This window comes from Anarhichas minor, unplaced genomic scaffold, assembly GCF_050575085.1.
Source record: "Anarhichas minor isolate MPS153535 unplaced genomic scaffold, ASM5057508v1 ptg000074l, whole genome shotgun sequence".
NCBI classification, from domain to species: domain Eukaryota; kingdom Metazoa; phylum Chordata; class Actinopteri; order Perciformes; family Anarhichadidae; genus Anarhichas; species Anarhichas minor.
This window is the reverse complement of record NW_027466520.1, coordinates 7883690-7900281: the sequence shown is the minus strand read 5'-3', so window position 1 is coordinate 7900281 and position 16592 is coordinate 7883690. Positions and strand designations below refer to the sequence as shown.

At 45.3% G+C, this 16592-nt stretch overlaps 1 protein-coding gene across 3 annotated transcripts in view; it reads left to right on the top strand.

Moving 5' to 3' along the window:
* The window catches only part of arfgef1 (ADP-ribosylation factor guanine nucleotide-exchange factor 1 (brefeldin A-inhibited)), a 44319-nt gene that overhangs the window by 3384 nt on the left and 24343 nt on the right, over positions 1-16592 (top strand). For 2 of the 3 annotated variants that reach the window (XM_076080905.1, XM_076080903.1), the window contains exons 2-6: positions 11007-11037; positions 13637-13805; positions 13958-14104; positions 14912-15091; positions 15564-15617. In XM_076080905.1, coding sequence (XP_075937020.1) covers positions 11007-11037; positions 13637-13805; positions 13958-14104; positions 14912-15091; positions 15564-15617 — 581 coding nt within the window. The remainder of the gene's footprint in view (positions 1-11006; positions 11038-13636; positions 13806-13957; positions 14105-14911; positions 15092-15563; positions 15618-16592) is intronic. The other variant, XM_076080906.1, reaches the window with a different exon arrangement.

Genomic DNA, 16592 nt, shown 5'->3' with positions numbered 1-16592 from the left:
GGCAGCCTCTGGAAAGAGAATTACACCAAGTCTGAAGCTTTGTTGGATATTCAATATGTCTTTGTTTTTGTTCTTTCTTTGTCTTTCTTGCCACTGATCACCGATGAAAAAAATGTTTACTCAATACCTGTAGTTGTAGCTTAAATGTAGCGGTTAATATCTTGTCGTGCGGACAAAATTAATTCATGGTTGATGGCTTTATCATTGTTATTAGGGCTGCCCTCTAACACTCATACAAGTTTCTCGACTAATCGAGTTTCTCCACAAAGAATCGCACAAAAACATACACTTATATCTTGTGTTTACCAGAGATTCATTCAGCATTAAAAAAAGACTAACCGAATGAGAGGGGGCATCCCTTATTGTTATGTTCTTAAACTATTACCTGCTAACATCAAGCAGACACAGAGCAACATGGATCCCATCGGATTCATCTTTACTGCCACCTGACGTCCATTAATCAGCGTTGTTTCGCAGTGGACGGGTAAGGTTAGCTTGTCTGAGATTGTTTTCTGGAAAAAAAGACCTTCCTTTGGTTTTGTATGGGCGTATGTGAGAGCAGTGTGTTCATCTTGTGCCAGAAAGTTGTGTTGTGAGAAAGCCTTATCGTTGTCAGTTGGCTCGTCAGCAATTGCTTGCTGGCCAGATATTGGCAGTTTGCGTGTCTGTGGTTTGAATACAACTGTAAACACAGACGAAAACAACAAGAGGTTGTAAGCTGCTCTTTTGCACCAAAATCAAGGCCACTGCCTGCTCGGGCCACCCTTATTATTCTTTTAGAGTTTAGCGAACGTGGCAATGGAACAAATGTACCTCTGATCGTTATGAATGGCCAGCACATGCTCCGCTACGATAAGCTGCACCCATGTCGCCAGATGCTCCACCGTGATACGCGCCAGGCTATAAAAGATCCTGTTTGTTAATTAAGGTTTTTTTTACCACGACACCCTGAAGACCCGCACAGTGCGGGGAGCTGAGGGCTGCTGTCGGGGCAAGCATCGTATGTCTGTACTCCTACGGCATATTAAAAGCTTCCCGTATTTGTGCACCTGGCAGCTTTTTTATCGGCATCCTTCATATTCTGATTTCCATGCAGCGGAGGCCCCAAACTTGCTGATGAAACGTGCCGGTATTGCCGAGGATGAGAAAGTGTAAATGGGTGAAGAGACGGCGGCCGTTGACACTTTTACTTGTCAGGGTTGCTGTAAATGGCACTAAATGTTCCACTGTTTGACTTGAACTGGAATCAAATGTATGCGCATGCATGTGTGCAATTCAGATATCTTCTTAAAATCTGAATTCTTTAAAATATAAAAGACATCTATATCCCCTTCCACAGTGGAGCTACAATCAAATAGAAACCAGACAGACTAAACTAAGAAGCAGACATGCTTTGCCCTTCTAGCCTGTTGGACTTCAGCTATTGATTATTCCATATTCAAGTTTGAGAAAATATAGCGATAAAACCCCTTTGCAGGTTCTCAGTCCATAGGGTATAATAGGTCTTCTAAATGTGTTGCACAATCAAGTCTATTGCTACATTGCCCCGAAGGAAAGGGAGACATGACAGAGGGTGAGGCCCCCGTGCCTGGTTTCTGTCTCATTGCTCCCCTGCAAGACTAAGTGCAGACACTTAAGCTGCGTGTAACCCCAAAGGTTGACTGGTATTCAGATAATGAGCAGCGGGAGTAGTCAACATGGCAGAGTCGACGCTCGCTCTGAAAGCATAAAAAAAAACACCTTTCATCTATACGGACAAGACGGTTTAGAATTTAGAAGGAAGGGATTTTTTCATTTATTTTCTTACACTGATACCTCCATACATAATGCAGTATTTCTCTCCACTGATGCCTCCTGCAGTCCCGGGACAGGTGATGAATTAATTATACCGCAAACAGATGAGACGAATGAAGACAGACCCTCTCATTTCTCTCTTCTTCTCTGTTTCTGTTTCCTCTTGTGCCGCTTGTATTTATTTTGTAGCATCGGTCCTGTGTTGATCTATCGTCTGTATTCATCCGAGGAAAGTTGTTACCAAGGAAATAATACATCAGCATTACTGAGGGAGATGCAGGGAGGACGTTAAATAATAGGTGTGAGTAAGGAGGCAATGTTACCCAGAAGAATTTAGGAGCTTACAGCTGAACTGAAATTAAAATACATTGTTGGCATGAATGTTTTGTTATAACTGATGCAGTCGGTGCTGTTTTTTTGATCGGTGCAATTTCTGTGTGCTTCATAATCATATGATAATTCATAATATGACTTTAATTCCAAAAGACTGTGCTGCTGATGACTCAGCTGGTCTGATAAAACATGAACGAAAAGTTAATATGCAGGAGCACCTCGGTAGCCGGGCGGTTACAGCACATATAACCACATAACGTCCCGGGTTTGATTCCGTCTTTATGACCTTTGTTGCGTGTTGTACCCGTCTCTCCCACATTAGCCAGCATGGCTAACCATCTTCCACTTACTGAGTGTAAGCTAGTTAGCTTAGCTTGTTAGCTTCCTATTTTTTTTATACACAAGCACACATACAGGACTCTAACTTCCTTTCGGCAGTAGCACAACAAGAAAGTTGACAGTGCTCCACCATGGTTGACTTTTTACTCCATCATAGCTTGCCGCTAAGCATGCTGGGACTTAAAAGAGGGTAGGTTTGGATGAGAAAGGGCACTTTGACTGAAGGAGCTGAGGAGGATGCAGTTCACAATACACATATTTATCTTCCATTGACTGGCTATTATCTCCAGCGTGTGCAGCACAGTCCTGCACAGTGATAAGAACCCCATTTCAGAGGACAGAAAGTGCAATTCATAGCATTGGAGAAGAAAAGAGCCGAATCATGCATCAGCGGATTTATTTAAGATGAATTCATTCCAATAACGAGGCCGACAGCTGAGTAAGCGAGGCCTTGTGGAGGCCGAGTTTTGTCACTTTATGGCAAAGAAAAAGGAGAGCCTTAATTCAGCCATGGTGATTAAACAGGCTTATGCAAGTGCGAGTGAGGAGGTTGGTTGTACACACACACACACACACACAGGCGTGCACACACACACACATGATTAGGTAGCCCAGACAACCTCTGACAGTGTTTCCTTCTTCCCCTCCAAATGTAATTACTGCTGTGCAACCTTTTCCTTTCAGCCTGGACAATGGAAATGTCGGGGGTCTGATTTTTCTCAGGCTCTGCGTGGTGGTCGCAGCTGCCCCGTGTTTATCTCTGTTTGGTAGGAGGAGGTGGGGATGTACACCTACACGTTGATTCATCCACAGATTAAGCCGATCTTAGCGGCGCAAAGCTACAGTGTGGTCTTTATTACTATAACTGTCGACATTGTCTTATTGCAAACTGTTCTCAAAATGCTGTTGCTCGACGATGCTCACGGCCTCAATAATGGGGTCAATGTCACTGAATGAAGATAAGAATTTACTTTTTTATGTCTTGCGCCATCATAAAGCCAGTTTATGTCCATCTGAGTCCCGAGGCTTCCTGTCCTTGTCTCCTCGGCTTATTTCTCTTATCCTGTCCAGCCACGCTCACGCCTTCTTTTTCTTTACCTGCACACTCAGCGCTCCATATCTGGAAGCGCGCAGTCACCGAGACCACCGTGCTTTACGGAGGTGAAAGCAATCGGGCACTGGATTGAATTAAAGCCGATCGCTGCATACGGAGTGGTTAGAGCCAACCCTGGGATCCATGCCAGGTGCGGACGGGCTCTAAGCGCTTTGAAATGTAAATGCTGCGGGATGCCCTTTCTCCAGCTCCTCCTCCTCGCTCAGGTGATGGAAACTGAGTCAGGGAGTGACCTCTAACCTCTCCTCTGTGTCTGTGTGTGTTTTAAAGATGGTTGGAAGCCCATGAGGAAGGAGTGTGTGTGTGTTTTGTTGCAGGTTTTTGACCCACCCAAAGGGCAGGAAGTGATGAGGATGCATTCTTCTCCTTCTGTCTTTGTTCTGTCTGTGGTAAAGGTCCCACTCAGAAAGAGCCAAACCATGTCTCACAACAGTGTTAAAATGAGACTGAGGATACTGTTCTCCTCTAGTAGCCTTGTAATATGAGCACACACTCGTACACATTGGGCACAAACTATGGAACCGGCAAGAGACGGGTTTATATGGCGGATTTGTTTTGGAAGCCAGCCTCGTCCTTGTCCCTGCTTTCTCTTGCCCCCCCCCCCCCCTTCAGCGAGGCTGTTTTCCTGCTGCCGATCTTGTGATGTACTGCGGAGCGTCTCCGGAGAGCTGTCTGTTTATCTCAGTCCCTCCTGCCAGAGGAGCAGCCGTGTGCAGGCTCTGCTGTGTCTTAATTGATGAAATGTTGGAGCTCTCATGGGATTTTTGGTGTGAATGCATGTGTGTGTGTGTGTGAGTGTGTACTGTATCTGTGCATGTTTGATTGTGATTATGTGTGTGAACATCTTGCTGGCAGAATGTCTACTTATTGAATTAGTGATCATCCAACAGCATTAGTCAGCAAGTCTATTCGCCCAGGTGTGTGCAGCCTCCGAGGCCTGTGGTTGCATGGCGCTACCTGCTTTACACACCGTTGAAGTGTACTCTAAAGGATGATATCATGTGAGCCGAGAGCGTCCAGTATGTGACTCGTACTTTATCAGACAGCTCTGTGATAGGCTTTGGTAAAAGAAATCTACTTTTGTTTTCAAACCCTTTAATTTATAAGGTGTTTATTTATCAAGGCTTTTTAAAGTTGGCATATAGCTGCAATATTATGTTGTTCATTGTAATCCATTGCACTCCAGGTGTACCATCTCTTTTTGTACACCTTTTAAAAACCAACGACGTACTCCTGACACAGGTATAGCAGCCGGGTATTTGTGAATGAAGTGTCCACTTGTACAGCATGCGGCAGCGAGCAGCGCGCCCTCGGGTTGAAATAATGGTCACTTTACCTCTTGTTTACACATCACTCTGCAGACGTACTGCACCCAGGATGAGCTGATGCTGCTTGTATTTGCACTTCTGTGTTTGTTAAAGCTGGGAACGGAAATGCAAATCTTGTCCAAACCATCTTTCACAACAGATTCACACTGACACTTCACTCTCCACGGGTATTACACCAAAACGGTAAGACCCTTTACGAAACACGATAGAAGAGCTGTGATGCAGGCTACATATGTAGCCCTGCTTTAGCCTATGAGGGCATTGTGCAGCTGTGTTATTGACCCGTGTTAAAAACGTTACCAGTGTAACTTCAGCACTGATTGAGTTGCTTTTTTTAGTATTCCTTAATGCACTCTTGCACAAGCACACATTACACGACCACAAACGCATCCAGGGAGGGTCGGTGATTCCAGTGTTAATGGTTCTGGTGAACAGTCAGTCGTCCCTGTGGTGGACACTCCCAACAGGGTCCTCTGCTGCTGCTGCTGCTGCTGCTGCTGCTGCTGCTGCTGCTGCTGCTGCTGGCTTAGGAATGCTTTGTCACGCTTGCAAAGGCAGGGTGGCGCCCGGGAAGGAGGAGAAGAAGTTTAGCCCGCAAGCGGCTTCTGTCAGCAGTGAGAGACGGGGAGCAGGTCGTTTTTGTCACGCTGCCTCGAGAAGCCGTTGCACTTTGATGTGATGCGTCATGAAAGCGGACCGCCATTCTGCTTCGTGTTAATGGATGTTGTGTTTTTCTAAAAATGCATCACCATGTGTTGCAGCTTCACCCCCCCCCCCCCCCCTAGCAATCACGGTGTAGTTTTAGCCTCTCTGCAGCGTTTGGTTGTTCAGTGAAAGTTTAACGAATATGCACATCTTTTAGCAACATTGTTTGATATTCCAGGGATTTAATGCGGCAACCCTGCCTCTAACCTTTGGCCCAGGGTTGTCAAATACTTCCCTTGCTGATTCATCAAGCCTTATCTGTTACAGCTGCATATTTGCATGCCTAAGAGGCTGACTACGCCATTGTGCAGTTGTTATCCAAGCCGTGGTCGGCTTTTGCTGTAGCTCAGTGCAAGGTGTGATTGAAGGGATCACTGATAAGCCCCTTTTCAAACATGTATCATGTAAAGCACTGCAGAAACCTGTCTCTCGCTCACTGTCAAGCTCAGCGGCGGAGTGTGAGGTCGTCTACGTCAGGCCCGCGTTCAACCCGGCACCTCGATCCGACACCGTCACCTGAAGCTGTGAGGTCGCCGTGCCTTCCTCTCTCAAAATAACAGCTATCCTATCCTCTGTAGCTGTCATACGGCCCGCAGTCTTTCATGCACAGTGCTGATCACAACGCGTGCCACGCTGTTTGTTTTCCCCGAGTGCGACATCACAGCCGACAGCGGTGGCATTTGCTTGTTTTGCGTGAGCTGACTTCGGGCTGAGGTGCTGAAGCTTTTGTCTCGACGTCGTCATCGTGTCATGTGTTTGTCACAGAGGGCCTGGTCGCGTAGGTGTCGTGTATCAGACTCTGGGTCTGTTGTGCTGAGGGACCCAGGCTATACTAGCTTTAATCTGCCTGCCACATCACAAGGCTGATCCATAGGGATGTGTGTGCAGTGCATGTCTTTGCTAGACATGGAGGTATCCAATAATAAACAAGGATATGTTTCATGAATTAATCATGGCATAATGGTTGGAAGCATTGACTCAGCGACTTTGTGTGTCATGGTATCAAGACTGTAGCCAGGGTTTCTGAAATTGAGGAAGTGTTTTTATTTCCCCCATCAGGAGGACAAAGGCCATTAATACTGTTGGTGCTACAACACTGATTTGACGGTGGGGAGGTGTACCTGACTTGCGCGTGTGCCTACACCCGGCTGCATTCATGCGTGTCTATTTTTTGTGCACTTCCTATTCCTCCCAAATCTCCCTGTGCCCACTCTCGCCTTTATCCAGGCGTGCAGTGCAGTCACTCCCGAGAGCAGGAGTGGAGAAATGATTCGCCAGGTTTTGACTGACCTTCTCCCCCAGCTTAGAGGCAGCTTTCTAGGGGGGGCCTTTGAATAGCTGACAACCTCGGGGTATATGGGACTCAGTAGTGCAAACTCAAACCACAGTGAGAAAGGCTCTCATTTGCACCGTATCTGGTCAGGACTGGACTGGTTAACGTGCCTTTGCGCACACTGCTTCTGAAGTACGAGAGGCAGTAGGCCAATGCAATAATACAGCAGGGAAATAGGAAATTCATACACGTTTTTGACTCACTTATTTCTTGATGATGAAAGAAAAGCTACATGTAGGCCTAAATACTCTAGTATTAATGCATCTACTGTTAGTATCTGGGTCAAAGTCAGTGTAAGAGGGGGTAGGGGGGGGGGGGTACCTTTTGAAGATGAGCGAAATGGTGGCGGTGATTGAGTCCATAGCAGGCTGCTCTCATACATTATGGAGCTGTCAAAGGCGTTCTATTGAAGTCTGGGCTGTAGCTCACAGGAGAGCAGGGTGGCTCTGGTCAGTTCAACCAAGTGGAAGGATTGACCTTCTTCTGCTTTTATTTTTTCACTGTGGTATTTTCCACAAAATAGTTTTGGCTTCTTGGAAAATACGTATTTGTTGATGTAATAGGAGAATAATGGATGAGTGGAGATGGATGTTGATGCAACAAATACACCAATTTTGGGCTTTGTGGGAGTTTCTCAAGTGTCAGTTTCACACTTTCAAAGTTTCATCTGCATCGCCTCACTGTTTTGCCGACTACACTGAACTGCTGCTGCTGCTGCTGTTGTGCTTTGTTTATACTGTGGGTCCTGGCGTCGGACAAACCAGGACACAGAACACGGCGCCTTCAAGGTCAGCAGTACTTGGTATGACTGCTGCAGAGGGAGAGGCAGAGGGGGGGTTGGGTTAATAAGTGACAAAAGGCTGCCATTGCTGGCCTCGTAGCGTCTACAGAAGAAGTTCTAAACTACTTTAACAGCTACTAACCAGAATACCACAGAACACCAGAAATATTCTTTTATTTCAATTTAAACTTAATTTAACTTTTCTCCCACCAGTAAAATATTCTTTTAGTTTGTATCCAGTGTTTGGTTTGTTTTTGGGCAGCTGATCAGACTATGATGAGCCATTTTGGGAGGCGTCTCCCTGTGTGCGCCGAGGCAAATGCAGACTTTAATGCTTGTATTCAGTTTTCTCTCGGTTCATTCATTGCTGCGTGTGTTCTGATCATATCATGGCTGAAAATTGATAAAAATGAGATTTAACTTAATAAATAATTGAGGTGTGTGTGTGTGTGTGTGTGTGTGTGTGTGTGTGTGTGTGTGTGTGTGTGTGTGTGTGTGTGTGTGTGTGTGTGTGTGTGTGTGTGTGTGTGTGTGTGTGTGTGTGTGTGTGTGTGTGTGTGTGTGTGAGAGAGAGTCCCACTCGGCTGGCTGCCGGCATATGTCAGCACTCTGTTTGTTTTGAAACCGGTAGCTGGCGGATCACATGTGACTCCACAGCTTTAATTTGCGGCTCTGGTCTGCCCGGTCCCAGGAGCCTCCAGCACATATCTGTTCTTTCTCATCACCAACACCACCCGCCGTTGCCATGGTTTCACCGTTCACATCCTTCGGTTGACAATTCCTCATCAACACTCCCGACACACCACGCTAATTATCTGATGGTTACTTACACAGACAACATGACAATCCCCGCCCCTCCAACCAAACTGGCTGCTCGTGTGCTCACCTGCCTGTCTTCTTGTTTTGACTTGTGTGTGTTTGCATAAATCTGATAACCCTGGGCTTCAGAAATCATTTGAAGCAAAGCTGATATTGAAAGCGTAATAGCCTGCGGTCAGTGCATGTTTAACTTCACGTATCCTGGTAAAGAGACTTCTAGAGTGCTGCTGTAACTTCTGTATCATGGACTAAGCAGAGCGGGGGAGAGACGGACACACAGCGGTTTCTTTCACTGTATATTGCTTTGGCTTTCTCTCGGGTCCAGCTCTGTGATGTCGGCCTTTGTCTGGTAGAGATAAGAGGTCAGAACGGGCCGATTGTTATCCCCAACGAACTGTGCTGATTGGTTGTCAAGGATTTCAAAGTTTGAAGGGAATACACGGAGCAAGAAGATCGTATTCATGAATATTCGTGGGTCTCATATTGCAGTATTCATGATAATTAGCGCTGACACAAGTAGTCGATTCATTAATAAGTCCATCGACAGAAAATGAATCGACAATTCTGATAATAAATGATTAATTGCGGCGGTAATTTATTAAGCATAAAACGCAAAATGTGCTGAAATATGACATTTTTACAGATCTTCTCTGTTTGGTATCATTGTAAATTAAATACTGCTTGAGTTTTGGACTATTGGGCAGACAAAACGAGTAATTTGAAGATTTCACATTTTATGGAATAATCTCAAAGCAGTCGCAGGTTAATTGATATTAGAAATAATCCTTTGTAGTCGTAGTGATGAAACAAATGTCTTTGAACAATGTATTTGGTGCAGGTCATACATGTATGGTCAGGATTAAAAAAGAAGCAGTAAAAGTAGTCAATAGGCACTTGATGTTTAAGTCAACTTTTTCATACAAATAAGGCTTTAAGAGCCAGCTTTTACCCGGAAAGAAAACAAATGTGCGGTGAGACGGTTGCGATGGTGTGATCGGGAAGAAAGCGCATTAAATAAACACAATATAATGAGAGGTTTTTCAAAAATGTCCCTACAATAGAAATCTAAAGATCAAAGCTAAAATGAGAAAGCTATCATTATGACAAGTGCATTGTCGGTGCCTGGTATCGCTCAGCTCATCCACTTCTATATCTACTCATCTGTTACATCTGAGGCTTCATACTGAGCCAGAACTTCCATTCATCTCGGATTGAATGCTGCACATCTTGCCTTGGGCTCTGGGGCATTTAAAAAATAATCAACAGCCTGATTAAAGAGTAAGACGCGTCATTACAGTAGTCTGTGTATACAAGGCATTGAAGGTAGTTGAACACACACAGACTTCGGTCAAGCCACCACGATCCCACTCAGTCTGTCTCCGAATAACGACATGAAAAGATGACAAGATCAGATGTGATCGGATTTCATGTTGGGTTTGGATCCACACAGGGACTGCATGTATGTAACAGATGTATAGATTAGCCCCCCTCACGGGGTAGTACAGTATAACGTGTTTGAAACCAGCCTTAATGCAATTCCACCGAGTGTCGAGCGCTAAATATTCTCGCCAAGTGGATTTCTTTGAGAGGACTGTTCGGCTTCCAGCAGTGAAATAATTGGGCTGTCATTGCATTACTGTTGTTTTTTCCCCCAACCATCACAGACGGGTGGGATTCTGTGAGGACTTTGCCGGTTTGCCGCTGTGTTTTTAAAAAGCTTCCTCATTGAAGGCCTCCTTTTAATGTCTACTACCAACTGGCCTCTATTCGGCTCTCTCTCTATCTCACTCATGCCTCCTTCTGTGTTTACGGGCTCTTCTGTGCCGGTGCTCAGCGAGTTCAACTGCTTTCATGCCTCTAGATCTGCGAAATAAACACAAGTGTTGGTCCTGGCTCACAGACGCAGTGCAGAGTGAATAATGATTACATTTATTTTGGGGGGGCCCAGCTGCAGCTGAGGCAATACATTAGCCCATTAGCTCCTTTCTGCGCGGCGTCGGGGCGTCAACAAGACCATCGCCATGAAGACGTAATGAAACTCAGGCAACAACTGCACTCATTTTTCTTCTTGAATACTTTTAACTCAAGTGTGTGTGAGAACTCGCTCTTTTCTTGCATCGAGAGTACAATACATGTCAGATATGTGCAGTTACATGTACTGTAAGTGTCAGCACAGTGTGTAGCCTAAATCCTCTGGGAGGGGAATTGGTGGCCACACACACACACACAAGCACAGCTTCAGCTTCCTGAAAGGCTCCAGAAAACATCGTCTGATTTGATGTGCTGAGAAGATTTTCTGAAACCCGTCCTTCGTAAAGAAGTCTCGTGCTTTGTGCTGCCATGCCCGATACGTGCTCCACTCCCAACGGTGTCATAAACTGAATAAAACACTGCAGACTTTACATTCCCCAAGACTCTTACTTGACTAATTTAACATCTTTCTTTTTTTCCTCTTTTCAGAGGAAATCAAAGAGGAATCAGAAAAATTAAGGTAAGCAGTTGATTAATTACGTACCACAATACGGCATCGAGGGTCATTTAATTGGTTTCGTCACTCTTTCTGCTTGTTCAGTCACTGTAACATTCATAGCTCAACTGCAAGCCTCTCTGTGCTTTCTCCTGTGTTCAGACTAGTAAAGGGGATTAGAACTGTGTGTGTGTGTGTGTGTGTGTGTGTGTGTGTGTGTGTGTGTGTGTGTGTGTGCGTGCACAGCCTCTAGTGTGTTTTTGTTTGTGTCCTTCTGCCTGGCCCTTGTCTTCTCATTAATGGCTTTCCTTTACGAACCCCTGCCTAATGCTGGACTTGTTTTTGAGAGTCCGTGTATGTGTGCACGTTTGGTGGGCTCGTGTGTGGGCTGCCAAATAACGTGTCCCACACTGTCCCCTCCCTCCTTATTCACCGCCCGTTATCTCTCTCCAGCTTTTCCACTCACTCCCAAATTAGCATTACCAGGCAGTCACCAACTTCATCCGAATGTTAACCCTTGCGGTCAGGGCCGCTAGATCAAAGACAGATAGATGTGGAAGCTGTGAGCAGCCAGCCACACCCAACCTCGCACCGACGCCGCTGCTTTCGGATTCATCTCAGGCACTTTACAACTCTCAGCTATTTTGCCTGTTCTATAGATGCAATAGTCTCGCAGTGCTACTCAGGAATACAAATACACTTTTTTTGTGTGTGTGAGCTTGCAGTTCTATTCAAATTGTTTCCCTTTGTGTACGTATTCTGTAGCACAGTCGCAGACGAGGCGAGATTTAACAAGGAAATCTCAACAGTGATGGGCGATATCTGTCTCAGGATATGTCATGTGATATCACTCTGGAATAATGCATCTTGATATCATAGATCTGTTTGTACAGTAGATACAATGGTCAGATGGCACTGAGCGATATTGTCAGGTTACATGCTGTGATATTTTACATTTAGATATTGATATATAGACTTAGACCAAGTGTAAAGAGGACACACCGGGGTGTTTTGGGGCGGACTATGTGCTGGACTTTTGCCACCGGGCGCTGTGACTTCCTGGAGTCTTATCGCCGCTGTGAGGTTGCCAGGCAACCAGCGGAGACTCCAGGTGGTAATTGATCTTCTCGGCTTACCGTTGGGAAGAAAGCAAATACGCGCACATCCGAAGTACAAATACTGAATTATTTCTTTCAACGGTTCAACGGCAACTAGAGCAAACTTCAACGGCTTCGAAGAAGTCGGCGCAATGCAGCGCTGTTGAAAGCTCCGGAGTAAGGGTGCCTTGAGTGGAGACGGGGTCACGCTTGCTCACGTCAAATATTTAACATTTAATCACATCATGTTATTGATATTCTATTGACTTACTCGCATACAAATCTGGTGACAAAATAGGTGCTGCTAAGCTGTAAGTGAAGCTGTGGCAGCGGGGAGTCTTTGATGTAGACCGTTACTTGTCTGACTAAAGCCCAGTTAATGGCCATATTATGTTTATTAAGCAGGCTAAGTGTGACGTCGGTCTGATTATAAGGGAGGGAGCAGGCCAGCTGACGTTAAGCAGGGAGTCCAGGAATAAGCCGGAGGAGAAGAAGAGCTCCCTGCAGACACACGACAGCTGAGAGCGATGGAGACTGGGTCAGACCGCACAGATGAGCTCAATCACAGCTCAATCACAGCTCAATCACAGCTCCACTTTGATGTTGTTGTCCAAAAAGGTTTTGAAAATGCTGAGAAGGCTGTAATACAGATTCGCTATTTTTCTTTCTTCTAAATGTCTGTGTTTATATACAGTATTTGCACTGCAGTGTTTCCTCTTTAACCGGCGGTACTCGATGCCTGTTTCCTCTTCTGTTTTCAGATAGCTCTCGTAATATAATATTGTTTTTGTTCCCTTCCTTTACTTGGCTCTTCTCTCTTCCTCTCTTGATCTCACTCTAATTCCTCTTTAATTCGTGCTACTCCATGCCTGTTTTTCCTCTCCCCGTCCTTTACAAGGCACTTCATCCTTCCTCTCTATACTGGGTGAGGTCGTCCCTCTGAAAGGAGCCGAAGTCATCCTTTTCTATTGCCAAGAGATAAACAATGCAACCCCTCCTTCTCTATCTCCCTCCCTCCCGCCCTCGTTTGTCCTCTCCCTCCCTCCCTCCCTCTGTTTTTCTCTTATTCCAGCTAGTGCAGTCTGGGTGTGGTGGCTGTGCTTGGGGAATGCCGTAGACACAGGGCTGCTGAGAGCAGTGGTCCATATTTTATGTCCGTGTCTCTGGTCTTAAAAAAATCAGAAAAAAAAGTGTCTGTATCGTTTGATGTAAGACCAGGAGATGCTGTGTCAGCGTGAACACATGGCAAAGCCTGAATAGTAACCCTCTGGGATTAGTACCCCTCCCTACGAGAGACCACGTGAGGCAGTTGAAGCAGTCAGGCACTACATTGAATTCAGTGTAATAAAGATTTTGTTACTCTGCATTTTCCCAGAGGAACAGGATGCAGGGTAAGACATTAGAGGTTGTTGAAACACGCCAATCTTTACACTCACTGTGTAAGTGAGTTTCTAGTGGCTCCAGCTGACTGACTGGACTGCGTGATCGCTGTGTTCATCTCATCTCATTTTTGTTCTGTGTTCTAGTCCTAGTCCTAGTCCGCCCAGTGGAGAAGGCAAATCGGGTTCCAGCACTTTACCGCCAATCAAATCAAAGACCAACTTCATCGAAGCCGACAAGTACTTCTTGCCGTTTGAGCTGGCATGTCAGTCCAAATGTCCCCGCATCGTCATCACCTCGCTCGACTGTTTACAGGTCAGTGGCAGGACACGTGGGACTGCCGATCTCTAAATGTTTCCTCTGAGATCTCACGGCTACCTGAACCAAGTCGACAAAAAAAAAAAGAGCCTCGCAAGTCATATTTGTGTGTTTGTGTGCTTCTTTGCACACGTCTTTCTGCCTCGTAGAAGCTGATAGCGTACGGCCACCTGACGGGCAGCGCCCCGGACAACACGGCCCCGGGCAAGAAGCTCATCGACAGGATCATCGAGACCATCTGCGCTTGTTTCCAAGGGCCGCAGACGGATGAGGGCGTGCAACTACAGATCATTAAGGTGTGCCGCTGTCCTCGTCTGCCGAAACATCGACGGTTCAATACACAGAGACTTTGGGGACGCTTTGACTCGCCATCGCAATAATAATTCAGAAAAGCAGATCAACGTGTCTTTGATATACTGTCGTTCACAACATTATGAGTAGCTGATTTTTAAGACGAGAATTACGTTTGTGTTGAATCAATAAGTCTTTTGAAAAGACTCATTTAGTAGATGTGTAATTATGTTATGAATGTGATCATTTATTTGGAGATGAGCCTTAACGAGGCAATTAAAGTGTGAAGTGGAGAATGCAGTACTTTGAAGACACTGTACCCATTCTCCACACAAGACTATTTGCAGTAGTTGTAGTATTTTTACATATATATATATATATATATATATACTGTATATAAACTTCCCTCGTATGTATGCATGTATGCTCTTTCAGTTAGTGATTCACACTTGCAGTGTCATGGCAGTGTTAACCAGGTCCTGAGCAGGTGAGCTCTGAGCTGGACTTGTCCAGAGCTTTTATCGAGTGAAGCACTCGTGTGAAAAAGGCCTTAGAGACATATTTTTACATGTTAAATCGTTCCCAAGGCCCATCAGAAAAACCTGAAAAACACGTATGTGAAGTAACATAATATAAGTTAGAAATTGTGTTTTTAAATGTATTCTGCTCTATAGACGGTACCTTCAACCAATCACAGGCCTCTCTGCACGGACCTATTATCAAACATAGTAATTCCTTCTACAATATACTCTTTTCATCTCAACCCGTCTCTGCCACTTTGACACCTTCTGTCTTCCCTTCTGTCCCTCCAGGCGCTGCTGACAGCGGTGACCTCCCAGCACATAGAAATCCACGAGGGCACCGTGCTGCAGGCCGTCCGCACCTGTTACAACATCTACCTGGCCAGCAAGAACCTCATCAACCAGACCACGGCCAAGGCCACGCTCACACAGATGCTCAACGTCATCTTCGCGCGCATGGAGAATCAAGCAGTATGTCCGACCCTGTGGAAAGAATTCACTCGTAACACATAAACCTGTTTGTGTAGAAAGACACACACGAGTGAGAGAGAGGGCAACTCCTCCCTTGAGCCGTTGTCTGATGAAGTTTGACTAACAACAGCCAAATTTTCGATTAAAAAATATCTTGTTGCAGTTTAAAGATGCTGCAACCAATTAAAATTAAAAGTATGTAAAACCGGCATGGGGTCATTTCGGATTAATGATTATATGATATCGGATAATATAATGAAAGACATTATATTGTGTGGGAAAGCTTTCTGCTTGATGGTTTACTCAAACCACCTAATCCTGATTTTATTAAAGTCTACTGTTTGCTTTGTGTCCAGAGGGACGATTTTAGGTTAAAAAAAAAAAAAAGCTTGCTCTAATGTCATCTTTTTCTTTTTGAATGACACTTTTCCCCCTCCTCACCTGCCTCCCACCCTTCCTTTTGGACACATAGCTTACAAATCACAAGCTATCTTGGTCTCTGGCCTCCAGAAAGCGTGACCGCCAGGTAAAGCGTGCAGGACTGCCGTGACTTGCCTGATCAGAACTCTCAAACTCTTCTCTGTGTGTCTGTGTTTGCGCTTTTTTACCCCCCCCCCTCATCCGTTCATACACTCATTCGTTCTCTTCCTTTTTTTTGCTCCGACACTGCACAGGAGCAGGTTTGCTGTGTACTTCTTCCACCATATGCTTGTGCTGTGGCTTTTTTTTGTGGACTTGCCTACAAATCATCACGCTTTTTCCCGCCCCAACTTACATTTTAGCTCGCACTCGCACCTGAGCGTGGTAAAGGTTTACGCCTGTCTCCTTCCTGACAGCTTTTTTGTTTTGTTTTGTTCTTTTAAAACAATGAGCGACTGGTATTGAGTCAGACGGAGAAATATAAAGAAGCAGTCAGGGGGTAGAGATGGAGAGACAAGGCCGACTCTGAGGCCTATTATTGTGTTGTCACCGCCTGTGTGGTGTTGTGCTGCTGCACAGAGAGATCCGCTCTCTGTGTTTGTGTGTAGATGTATCCTCCTGACTGCAGCTCAGCATGGTATGATCACACACACACACACACACACACACAGTGTTTGTCTGGCTCACTCTCACACAGACTCGGCCTTCACTATCCGACTGAGGTGGCATTTAAATAATGAGCTTAGTTTGTTTGCGCTGCCTCGCCTGTCCCCTCCAGCTTAGGTGCGCTGTCTGGCCTCGTTACCGTTTCTCATTTTCAATACTAATTGCTTCACTCGGAATGTGCGTCATTGAATTGAGTTGCTTACGTTTAAAATGTCACAATAGCAGCGGTCTCCATTTAATTAGCGGTCAACAGCTTCCGGAAGTGTATTTTTGAAAACAAGACACAAGGGGATTTGATAAAAAAGGAGTTTGTGTACAAAGTAGTTGTGAAATGCAGTTTTTTTTTTTTGGTATGCCTTGTTTGAGATTGTATAATTGTGACTTGTGGCTAGAAAGGGTGATGAGACAGAATACT